This window comes from Lupinus angustifolius, chromosome LG03, assembly GCF_001865875.1.
Source record: "Lupinus angustifolius cultivar Tanjil chromosome LG03, LupAngTanjil_v1.0, whole genome shotgun sequence".
Taxonomy (NCBI): domain Eukaryota; kingdom Viridiplantae; phylum Streptophyta; class Magnoliopsida; order Fabales; family Fabaceae; genus Lupinus; species Lupinus angustifolius.
In genome coordinates this window covers 12,776,056-12,787,288 of record NC_032011.1, presented here as the reverse complement: position 1 = coordinate 12,787,288, position 11,233 = coordinate 12,776,056, and the positions used below count along the sequence as shown (strand labels likewise).

The 11,233-nt window shown below is 34.2% G+C and overlaps 2 protein-coding genes across 2 annotated transcripts; both read left to right on the top strand.

Annotated features, from left to right (window-relative positions):
* Positions 1,368-4,875, top strand: LOC109342579 (random slug protein 5-like). Its single transcript, XM_019580535.1, has 6 exons — positions 1,368-1,609; positions 3,454-3,712; positions 4,080-4,116; positions 4,247-4,352; positions 4,524-4,634; positions 4,727-4,875. The coding sequence occupies exons 1-6, from the start codon at positions 1,439-1,441 to the stop codon at positions 4,841-4,843; spliced, it is 801 nt and encodes a 266-aa protein (XP_019436080.1). The 5' UTR covers positions 1,368-1,438; the 3' UTR covers positions 4,844-4,875.
* On the top strand, positions 9,510-10,382 carry LOC109342340. Its single transcript, XM_019580341.1, has 2 exons — positions 9,510-9,685; positions 9,746-10,382. Exons 1-2 carry the CDS (start codon positions 9,510-9,512, stop codon positions 10,380-10,382), a joined length of 813 nt encoding a protein of 270 aa, XP_019435886.1.

Below are 11,233 nucleotides of genomic sequence, written 5' to 3'. Positions count from 1 at the left end.
CAAGACATTGGTCTAGTAGTATAAGGCCCGCTAAATCTTAAAAAAAACAAAAAAAGTTGTTGAAAAAAGTAGTCATACACCCCGAAAAGGATTAGGGCGAGGGTATACACTTGAATACACTTGATATTACCAAGACTAGTCAACGTTTGCATCAACTTTTACCATATTTACTAGTTTTACGCTCAAATTTTTCCATGCTAATAATTCATATGATGAAGGAGTCTGAACTTTTTACCATCTTGTCTAGATTCCCAAACATAATACATAGATCATTAGATCAGCAAGATGATAAAATTTGAGCCTTGCGTCTCACGAGCCAATTTTTAAACTAAGTATTATTTATGGGCAGATTTATTAAATAAACACTAAATTAAATTAAACTAAGTGTTGGTAAAAAATTGACCCACACAATTATTATTGAAATGAAAATGTTCCATGCCAAACATGTTGGCTAGGCATGACATGTCATGATTTTAGTAGTTAGAAGAGATAATTTATCTTCTTATATATAAGATACTTTATTCTCATACTAAAAAAAGATCTATTTGTTGATATTGCATCTGAGATGAAATTAGTCTAACTTTTTATCATATTTCAACTTAGGGGTGAGCATGGGTCCGGTTGAGACGAATTAAGGTTTGTCCTTATCAGACCATAAATATTGATCGGATCATTTTTTGAACTTGGGTCTAGACTCGAAGCTAACCCGATCCTAAATATCAACAAAGACAGTCTTTAAACTCGAACTCGACCGTGGATCCAATTAAATATAATGCATACTCATTTTAGATAAAATCTCATAAATATTATTTATTATTATGAATATGTAATTTGACATATAAAATGATTTATATATGTATATATATATATATATATATATATTATTAATTATGTATATATAGTGAAAAAATTAGAGAACCAATGATACTTTCGACCAAAAAAATGTAATTAACCTATACACATTTGAATAGAGACACCTACAAACATGATGAGTGAGAAATCATGAGACGGATCGGGTCGGGTCATGTTTGGTTCCACCCGACCCTAAATATTTAACGGGTCTAATTTTTAAACTTGAATCCGGTCATAGACCCGATGAGACCCGACCCTATTTCCACACGACCTGATCATAATTGGGTTGTACCAGATGAGTGGATAGGGTCGAATCCTCCTCACACATCTGTATTTCAACTATCCATTCTTTAGTCGTGGACCAAATAATTTCGCATTCCTGGTTCTGAATTGGTCAAAAATCATTAACATGCGTGGTAAGGTCTTATTATCATTGAATATTAGAAGTTTAGAACAGCACGCCAAACATCGTAGTTGCATATCCCAAAAGTCCCTTGTCATTAAAGTATTACCATTAATAATTTACATGATGCGTCAAAACTCAAATAGCTAGCTGTTGAGACAGAGTCTAAGACAAAAATGCAGAATGAAGGGAATTGAAACAGAACATCATGAACCTGTGAAACCATCAACGTTATTATCTTCAGAACAAAAAATGTCTAAAGAAGAAATAAGACCACATAAGAGCATTGATGCAGAGCTCACCAAAATTCTTCTCATGAGAACCATTGTTGAAAGCCATGATCCTACTTCTAAGGTACTCCCTCTATTATTCAACTCTTAACTAGTCAACCAAGACATTGGTCTAGTAGTATAAGGCCCGCTAAATCTTAAAAAAAACAAAAAAAGTTGTTGAAAAAAGTAGTCATACACCCCGAAAAGGATTAGGGCGAGGGTATACACTTGAATACACTTGATATTACCAAGACTAGTCAACGTTTGCATCAACTTTTACCATATTTACTAGTTTTACGCTCAAATTTTTCCATGCTAATAATTCATATGATGAAGGAGTCTGAACTTTTTACCATCTTGTCTAGATTCCCAAACATAATACATAGATCATTAGATCAGCAAGATGATAAAATTTGAGCCTTGCGGTAAAAAATATTATGATCTTTAATTGTCTTCCTTTTTGGATAGGCTTAACAGAATACGGTATTCTGGAAACCAGATAGAGGAATTGAGTTTTAATGAAGTGGTTTTATTAACTTGGCTTTGATTTCTTTGACTAAAACTAATTAAGCTACTGAATGTTTTAAATAGCGTTTGGGATTTTGAAAATTACCAACACATTGACATTTTGAACAACCACTGCTCAGCCCATAAAACCATAATTGCTATCGTGATACGGTAGCAACTGCGAAAATCTTTATATATCGACACCTATAATGTTTGTGGACCCACATTTAAAACTTTGATATGTGATGATTTTTTGTTTGGATACTTTGTTCATAAAAGTAAGTGGGTTCGATAGAATAGGTATGATTTAGGTAATGTTGATCAAAATGACTTCTAAATATGTAAATTAGTTAAAAATAGCGGGAACCAATTTTCTAAGGATGATATAGACAAACTTTAGTTGAAACCCACACTCGAATTTGATGTATGGCAAAAAATATTTTGTAGTTTTTCTTCAAATAATGTTTAGATTCTGAATAAGTGTACGTTTGAAATAGATTAGTCTGTTGTAGTTGGGTAAGATTAAAATATTATTTTTTATATAGTAAATTACATAAAAGGGTATAAGATTATTTGTGTATGTTATGATTGTTTTGTTTTTTACACTATTTTTTTAAATATAATTTTTTTAATATTTACTACTATCATATATTTTTACTATAAAATTTTAATATTGCATAGGAAAAAATATATATTAAAATAAAATAGGATATAAAAACCAATAAATAAATAAATAATAAGTTATTCATACAATTACATAAAATAAATAATATACAATGTCAAGTTTTATATAAAAGTTTTTATAAATTATAGTGATGATGTAAAAAATTATAAAATTTGGTAAAAGAGTAAAAAGGATGAGGGGATAAAAGTTATGATGAGGTAAAATGAGAAGTACAAAATTTAAAAATAAAATAAGTTAACCAAAAATAAATTAGCCCATGATTTTAAAGCTTATACTTTTAGCTTATTTTTTTAAAATTAAAATTGAGTTTATAATTTCATTTGGTTATCAAACCTATATAGTTTATATTTTCAGCTTATTTTTCAAAAAATAAACAAAATGTACAGATAAAAAAAAGGCATACAAAAAATGAGCTAAGTTGTAGCTTACTCATAAAAATGGATTACCCAACATGTTCAAAAACTATAAACTAATTTTCGAGCCTCAAAACTCAATTTGAAATATAGTTAGATGATACTCTCATTTAGCCTAGTACCATATACTGTATTCATGTAACATGTACGGTTTTCTTATTAAACAACTTTTGTAATAACATAAAAAGTGACCAATGGCACAGAACTAACCGCTTAACACACCAAAATCAGTATAATAAGTATAATGCCCAACTTATTAGTTTTCTCCAAATCATAGAATAGGCTGCATGAAGCTGAAATCTGATTGACCCTGCTATGCAGGAAGTAGATGATTTGTCCCTAAGAAGATTCTTGCGTGCTCGTGATTTGGATGTAGAGAAGGGTTCAGCAATGTTCCTCAACTACATGAAATGGAGACATTCGTTTGTGCCAAATGGTTTTGTATCTCTTTCAGAGATCCCTGATGAAGTTGCACAGGGGAAGGTTTTTGTTCAAGGACTTGATAAGAAGGGTCGACCTATAACTATTGCCTTTGCTGCAAAACATTTTCAAAACAAAGATGATCCAGATACATTCAAACGTATGTTTTTTCTGCTTAAGTCCATGTCCTTAAACTAAGATGCAATTACATAACAATTTATAACAGACAGAGTGCTTTGATGGTTATATAGAACACAAACATGTTCATGAATGCATATCTTTTACTGGAGAGTCCAATACCATGTAAGAATTGTGACATTTGTCCTATAAAAAATATTAATGGTCCGGATTTATGTTAGTTTTCAATAAAATAATGTCCAAAATTACCACAACCTTATATTTCAGGACTCTCTTGTACTGCAGAGGGTCCCATCTCTTATGTTCATATGCCATTTTTATAACCATTTTTCATATGATATGTTTCAACTCAGACATGTGTCTTAATGAAAATTGATTTTTGTAAACAGGGTTTGCAGTCTTTGCTCTTGATAAATTATGTTCAAGGTAACCCCTTTTCCTATAAAAATTCATGCTCACATGTGTGTGCACACACAGGAAAATGTTGTGAAGAGTCTACATTTAGAACTGTGAATTGAGTTAGAAGACTGAAACATATACCCATTTGATGTGTTAGGATGCCACCCGGGCAAGAAACGTTTCTTGCTATAGCAGATATTAAGGGATGGGGATATGCAAACAGCGACATTAGTGGATACATCAATGCTTTTACCATTTTGCAGGTATAGGCCTTCCTAACCATTTTATGTCTGTTTTCTGAAATAGCTCAAATAGAGTCGTTCAATTTATGTAGTCGACCCCATCTAATAGGATAAAGGCTTGATTGTTGTTGTTGTCTGAAATAACCATCTTTTAATGGATCATATGTACAAATTTGTGTGTTTTGGATGCAGGAATACCACCCAGAAAGATTGGGGAAGTTGTTTATTGTTCATGCACCTTACATGTTTATGAAAGTATGGAAAGTTATACACCCTTTCATTGACAACAATACCAAGAAGAGGGTGACATTTAAATTTGCAATTTAGTATTACTACATTTGTTTAACATGTTCTGGAGCATGTGTATTATTCTTGAATATTGCATTTCTGTGCAGATAGTATTTGTTGAGAACAAAAACCTGAAAGAAACACTGCTAGAAGACATAGATGAGAGTCAGCTTCCTGAGATATATGGAGGCCAAATGCCATTAGTCCCTCTCCAAGATTGCTGATTGATTAATCATAGTCCTCATAGATAACAAAGATCTGCTGCCCCACATCATACCTTGTATATTATCATGAACCAATGATAATAAAACAAAAATAACAATAATAATGAAATTTAAAAGTTTTAGTTAATATGACATGTTTTTATTGATGCGGAACAGTTTATGAGACAGAATCTGGGATAACATATCTATGGGAGCACATTGCTGTCCCACAATGTGTGTCACTCCATTTGCTAGTGATTATGATTGGTTGAAAAATGTATTTAAATTAAAATTTTAATAATTAATCATTTTTGTGACCAATTACAAGCAGCGGTATATGAAGTGGTACATTGTTTTGAGACAGCAGATGTCTACCCATATTTATGCTCGGTGAAAAAAAGAGAACAATAAAGAGACACATATATTCATATGATTTTTTCCAGTTTGATTTTCTTTGACAATTTCAACTGCTGTATTGTGAAAAGGAACATATTTTCGGTCCATAGATGCTAAGGTTATATTAATTAGCAGTTTCAATTAACTTTGGTTGTGATAAATGCTTGGAGAAAGCTATTTCAGATGAACTTGTTCTTTGAAATTTTTGTCTGATATTTTTCTTTTTGAGGAGATTGTTCTTTGTCTGCTATAAGTTGCTAAACATCAAACTAATAATTACTTCACACAGAAATTTTCTCTAATGAACTAAAGCATAGCATATATAAGTATATAACCATCTAGGACAATTATATCAAGCACATATATCACAAACACAAGTATATGAAATGATGCATGACCACACAAATATTGCAGAAATTTCATTATCTTATTTATTCTTTGATTCAATGCATAATATAGATCATATTGTTTCTTTTAGTACTTTCATCGAGCTTGATTTTATCTATGGAGAAAGCAATTAAGAGTTTGTGACCCATTACTGTGTAATCTCAAGGAAACGTATGATCAATTTCCAACCGAAGAAGACTACACTGAAACCACATTACACCAATCATGATATTGGCTCAAGGGTTCGATAGACTTACGTTGAGTTTTGAAGAGATCTATATTCTACACCAGCTATGCTTTCCCGAAGAGATCAATCTCCACCCTTGATAAGATCGATTGAGATTGTACACCAGACCCATTTCTAAATTGGCCCTGAATCTTTCTCTCCATTTTCATGAATTCTCATAATAAAGATCAACTGTCCCAATATTTTGTATTTTATTGTGTCTCAATCAAATCAAAAAGTGCTAACTAATCATAGCCGATAGTTTCATGACTCAACTGACTATTATAGCAACAAGTGGTGAATAGTTTCATGCCTTAACCCTTAAAAGTTTTGGTCAAGATATGTTGTTAAACTCACTGCTTCTTTCACAACAATTCATTTCATGAAAGAAGATCTCCCAACCCAAGAACTTGAAATCATGTCTAGGACCAATACCAATAGATTAGAATGTGGAAAATATCTCAATTTGAGAAAATGCACTGTCATAATTGTTAAGTACCATTTTGTGAATGAAATGTATATGATTTTCGAGCACCTAGTGTGTAGTCATGATGCAAATTGTGTACACTTCCAAGAACTTAGTTTAATTTTGTCTTGTTTAGGAACATACATGTGTTTTGTCAATTGTAGAATAAGAAGCATGAAAAAGAGGAGAAAAAAGAGAAGTTTGGGGTTTTCGAACACTGCACCTCTCGCCCGAGCCACAACCTCGTCCAAGCAGGAAGAATGTCCCTCACCCAAGCGAGGCAACTTTCGCTCAAGCGAAAAAACAAAGGAAAATGCTTAAATCCTTGTCTGTCCCTCGCCCAAGCGAGGGACTGTCGCTCAAGCGACAAGTGAAGAAAAAGAACCTGATGCCTTGCCTAGTCCTCGCCCAAGCGGGGTGTTCGTGTCTGAAAATGGTCATCTCTCTCGATCAAGCGAGAATCTTTAGCTTGAGCGAGAGACCAGAAGTCTGAAACATATATAGGCAGTTACGAAAAGCAAAGAGGGTTATCTAACCATTTTCCAAGCTTTTTCACACGGTTTTTAGAGAGAGAAACACTAGAGAGGAGGAGAGAAGTTATGGGAACGACTTTAAATCCATAATTTCTTGTAATTTCTAATGAGAAGAGTGTTATAATGGCAAGGATGCATAGCAAGTTCTTCAGTGTTGAGATTGAAAATGTAATCTTCTAACTTTTGTACTCTTGGATTCAATTCTTTAATGTATTCAGTTATTTGATTTTAGGAAATATATACCGTGTTTAATGCTTAAATTTATTTTGCTACTGAATTCTTGATCTTAGATCCAAGTCGAACTGGGAAGTTGAATTTGGTATCGTATTCGGTTTATCTTCCTTGATACATCATTGCTCTAGGAATGGATAATGATGTATGAATTGCTTTTACATTAAACTTAAGGCTAGATAATTGGTTAAATATCCAAGGAATTGGTATTTGAGTAATTATCTAAGGATTTTGTACTCAAGGAATTAATACAAATGATTCGAAGAAAATGTGCATCAAAATCGGTAATTTCACAAGTTATGTGGAATTGAATCTAAGGATTGCAAATGGAAAGAAAGATGAACTTCAATCCCAAGTCATTTCATTTCATAGTTTAACTTTTACATTTTTACAACTTTATTCAAAAACCGAACGAATATCAAAATCTTAAATCTTGTAAATATATATTCAATCTACTTCTTTATGAATTAGTATAAATCTACTCTACTCTCTAATGACGATATCCCGATATTTACAGGATTTTGTTACTTGAATGATATGGTTTACTAACTGTACCAAAAATACTAACAAGTTTCTGGCACCGCTGCCGGGGAGCAATGAGCGATTTATATTAACTCTATACTGAGTTTATTGAGTATTGTAAATACTTATTTTTTTTTAATTTTTTGTAGTATAATTAACCTTTATGCTAACCCTTGATGTAGTCTTCTTACTTATGCTTTTGTGAGGTAAGGCTACTAAAGTACAATTAAAGTTTAATCCAAAAATTGAGAAGTCAGTCAAGAGTAATCGAAAACAGACAAAGGAGAAGAGGAAACAGGGTAATCAGGAAGCATAGTGTACCTCTTAACCATCAACAATTTCAAAGCCTCAATTATAAAAGATGGAGAATGCAAATGCTGCTATAGGGAATAATGAAAGGCCTAATCCTCCAAGGAGGACGTTAGGTGACTATGTTATGTACCAAGGTCCATGTTGTTATTCAAGCATTGTCATTCCACATACTGAAAGGATAGTGGATATCAAGTCCGCATATCTGAATTTGGTCAGTGGTCACCAGTTTACGGGAAAAGATTATGAAGATTCGTATGCTCATTTGGATAATTTTTATGAGTTGGTGGCGACAATGGGGTACAATGACAATGAGAGGGAAGCTGCATATATGTTGTTCTTTCCATTTTTTCTCCTTGGTGAAGCTAGGGAATAGATTTAATCTCACCCTTCCCAAAGCTTAACCAACTGGAGTGATATGTAATCCAAGTTTCTAACAAGATTTTTCCCACCAGCTAGATATGTGCATGCCGATTTTAAAATGTCAACATTCAGTCAAGGTACATAAGAGGCATTCTATGAGGCTTGAGAACGTTTCTAGATGTTGTTGAGGAAATATCCCGACCATGGATTCGAATATGTGGACCAGATGAATATATTTTGTAATGGTTTGAAACCAGAGACAAAGATGATACTAGATGTCGCAACAGGTGGCACTATGATGGTTGTCGATGATGAGCAAGCCACCATGATTATAATTGCTTTATCTTCAACAGATACGCAAGCTCTAACACAACAGATTGAGGCACGCACTAAACAGATGTCAAAGCTGCCTCAACATTTAAATGTGATACAAACTCCTTCGGTTCATCAACCAATGTTACGCTGTGAATTCTGTGGGGGTGATCATGCAACTGACCGCTGTTCTATGCCTAACAACAATCAAGAGGAAGAGGTTCAATATGTGAATAATCAGCCTCATCAGGGAAACTTCCCCAAAATTCTTCATACAACAATCAGTTCTCACAAGGTTGGAGGGGAAATAAGAACCAGAATTATGGCTGGAGGCAAGAAGTAGGGCCATCTACTAGGCAACCACCGTTTTAACCATCATATCAACAGGGTCCACACCCACCATTGCATGAGAGACAAACAAAACTGAAAGACACTTTTGAGAAATTCATGCAAGTCTCCATCACAAATCAGAAGAATATTGTTGCTTCTATCAGAAATTTGGAGACATAGGTGGGACAGTTGGCAAAACAGATGGGAGAATAGCATTCAAATCATCAGCAATTTTTCGCCAATACCTAAACCAACCCTAAGGAATACTATAAATCTATCACTACTAGAAGTGGGAAGGTAATTGGTAGGGGTATTAGTGAAAATTTGGCGGTTGAGGGGGAAGTCATTAAGGAAACAGAGGTTGAGAAAGGAGATAATGTAATTAGAGAAGCACAAAAGGATGAAAATGTACAGGAAGAGGAAAGTTTTGTAAACAAGGAGGAATCAATAAGGGAGAATAATGACAAGAGGAAGAGTGATCTACCTCAACTAAAGGATCTCCTTTATCCCAAGAAACCTTCTAAAAAAGATAAGGGAAGACAGTACATTAGGTTCATGGATTTATTCAAGAGCCTATATATCAACATTCCATTCATGGAAGCTATAGAATAAATGCCAACATATGCAAAGTTCATGAAGGATTTGTTGACAAAGAAAAGGAATTTTTCAGAAGAAACAGTGACATTGGAAGCTCGATGTAGTGCTATTATTCAAAAGTCTTTACCTGAGAAGACTAAAGATCCAGGAAACTTTACAATATCGGCCACTATAGATGAGCTATATGTAGGGTAGGCACTGCTTGACTTGGGTGCTAGTATAAATCTGATGCCTCTGTCCATGTTAAAAAGGATTGGGGATCTAGAGAGAAAGCCTACCACAATGACACTACAACTCGTAGACAGATCGGTGAAGTACCCATATGGAGTAGCTGAAGATGTTTTGGTCAAGGTGGATAAATTGGTGTTCCCTGTGGATTTCGTCATAATGGATATTGAAGAGGATACTGAAGTTCCTCTAATTTTGGGCAAACCCTTCATAAAGACTACTCGGGTGATCATTGATATGGATGATGGTAAGTTGAAACTGAGGCTACAAAATCAGGAAGTGAACTTTAATATATTTGAGGCAATGCAACATCCAAAGGACAAGCAACACTACTTTAGAGTGGATGTCATTGAGGAATTGTACATGTTTGATGACATTCACCTGAGTATAAGTAGTCTATTGGAAAAATATTTGAGAGGAGAAATTGAAGAAAACAATATAGAGGAGAAAAAGATGATTAAGACATGTGTGGCAGAGTTGGATGCATCCCGAGAGGTTGCATCTGGTAATAACCACACTCAGGAACTGTTCAAAGAGAAGGAAATTGATATTCCAAAGATGGAGCTGAAATTGCTTCCTTCACATCTTAAATATGTGTTATTAGAAGACGATGGAAAGAAATCGGTCATAATCAGTAACACATTATCATCTGCAGAATAAAAACAACTGATAGATGTGGTGAAGAAAAATGCAGGGACTATAGGTTGGACACTGTCTAATTTACACGGAATAAGTCCTTCTTATTGTATGCACAAAATTCATATGGAGTAAGATTATAGATCGATAGCTCAACCTCAGAGACGTCTTAATCCGATAATGAAGGAAGTTGTGAAAATAGAGGTCATGAAACTATTGGATGCGGGGATGATTTATCTCATATCTGATAGCACATGGGTGAGTTCGGTTCAAGTGGTCCCGAAGAAGGGAGGAATGATTGTGGTAAAGAATGAGAAAAATGAGTTGATTCCTACCAGAGAAGTCATAGGTTGGCGAATGTGCATTGACTATAGAAAATTGAACCAGACTACCCGGAAGGATCATTTTCCTCTACCATTCATGGATTAGATGATTGAAAGACTGGCTAGACAAGCATTCTACTGCTTTTTGGATGGGTACTCAGGATACAATCAGATTACTGTGGATCTAGATGATCAAGAAAAGACAACTTTCACATGTCCTTTTGGTATCTTCGAATACATGAAGATGCCATTCGGACTGTGCAACGCACCAGCCACATTCCAAAGGTGCATGTTAGCTATCTTTTCTGATCCGGTGGAACATTGTATTGAAGTATTCATGGATGACTTCTCAGTCTTTGGGTCGTCATTTGAGGGTTGTTTAACAAACTTGGACATTGTGTTGAGGCGATGTATTTAAACAATTTGGTTTTGAATTGGGAGAAGTGACACTTGATGGTGATTGAGGGAGTGGTCTTGAGGCACAAGATCTTTTCCCAGGGTATTGAGGTTGACAAAGCAAAAATTAAGGTTATCAAGGAGCTCCCACCACCA

What these genes read in the sequence shown, in the direction of transcription:
- LOC109342579 (XM_019580535.1), top strand. Translation starts at nt 1,439, where the DNA reads ATGAAGGGAATTGAAACAGAACATCATGAACCTGTGAAACCATCAACG. An exon ending in CTTGATAAATTATGTTCAAG is followed by an intron (nt 4,117 to 4,246) that starts GTAACCCCTTTT and finishes TTGATGTGTTAG; the next exon opens with GATGCCACCCGGGCAAGAAA. An exon ending in ACAACAATACCAAGAAGAGG is followed by an intron (nt 4,635 to 4,726) that starts GTGACATTTAAA and finishes ATTTCTGTGCAG; the next exon opens with ATAGTATTTGTTGAGAACAA.
- LOC109342340 (XM_019580341.1), top strand. Translation starts at nt 9,510, where the DNA reads ATGCCAACATATGCAAAGTTCATGAAGGATTTGTTGACAAAGAAAAGG. An exon ending in ATAGATGAGCTATATGTAGG is followed by an intron (nt 9,686 to 9,745) that starts GTAGGCACTGCT and finishes CATGTTAAAAAG; the next exon opens with GATTGGGGATCTAGAGAGAA.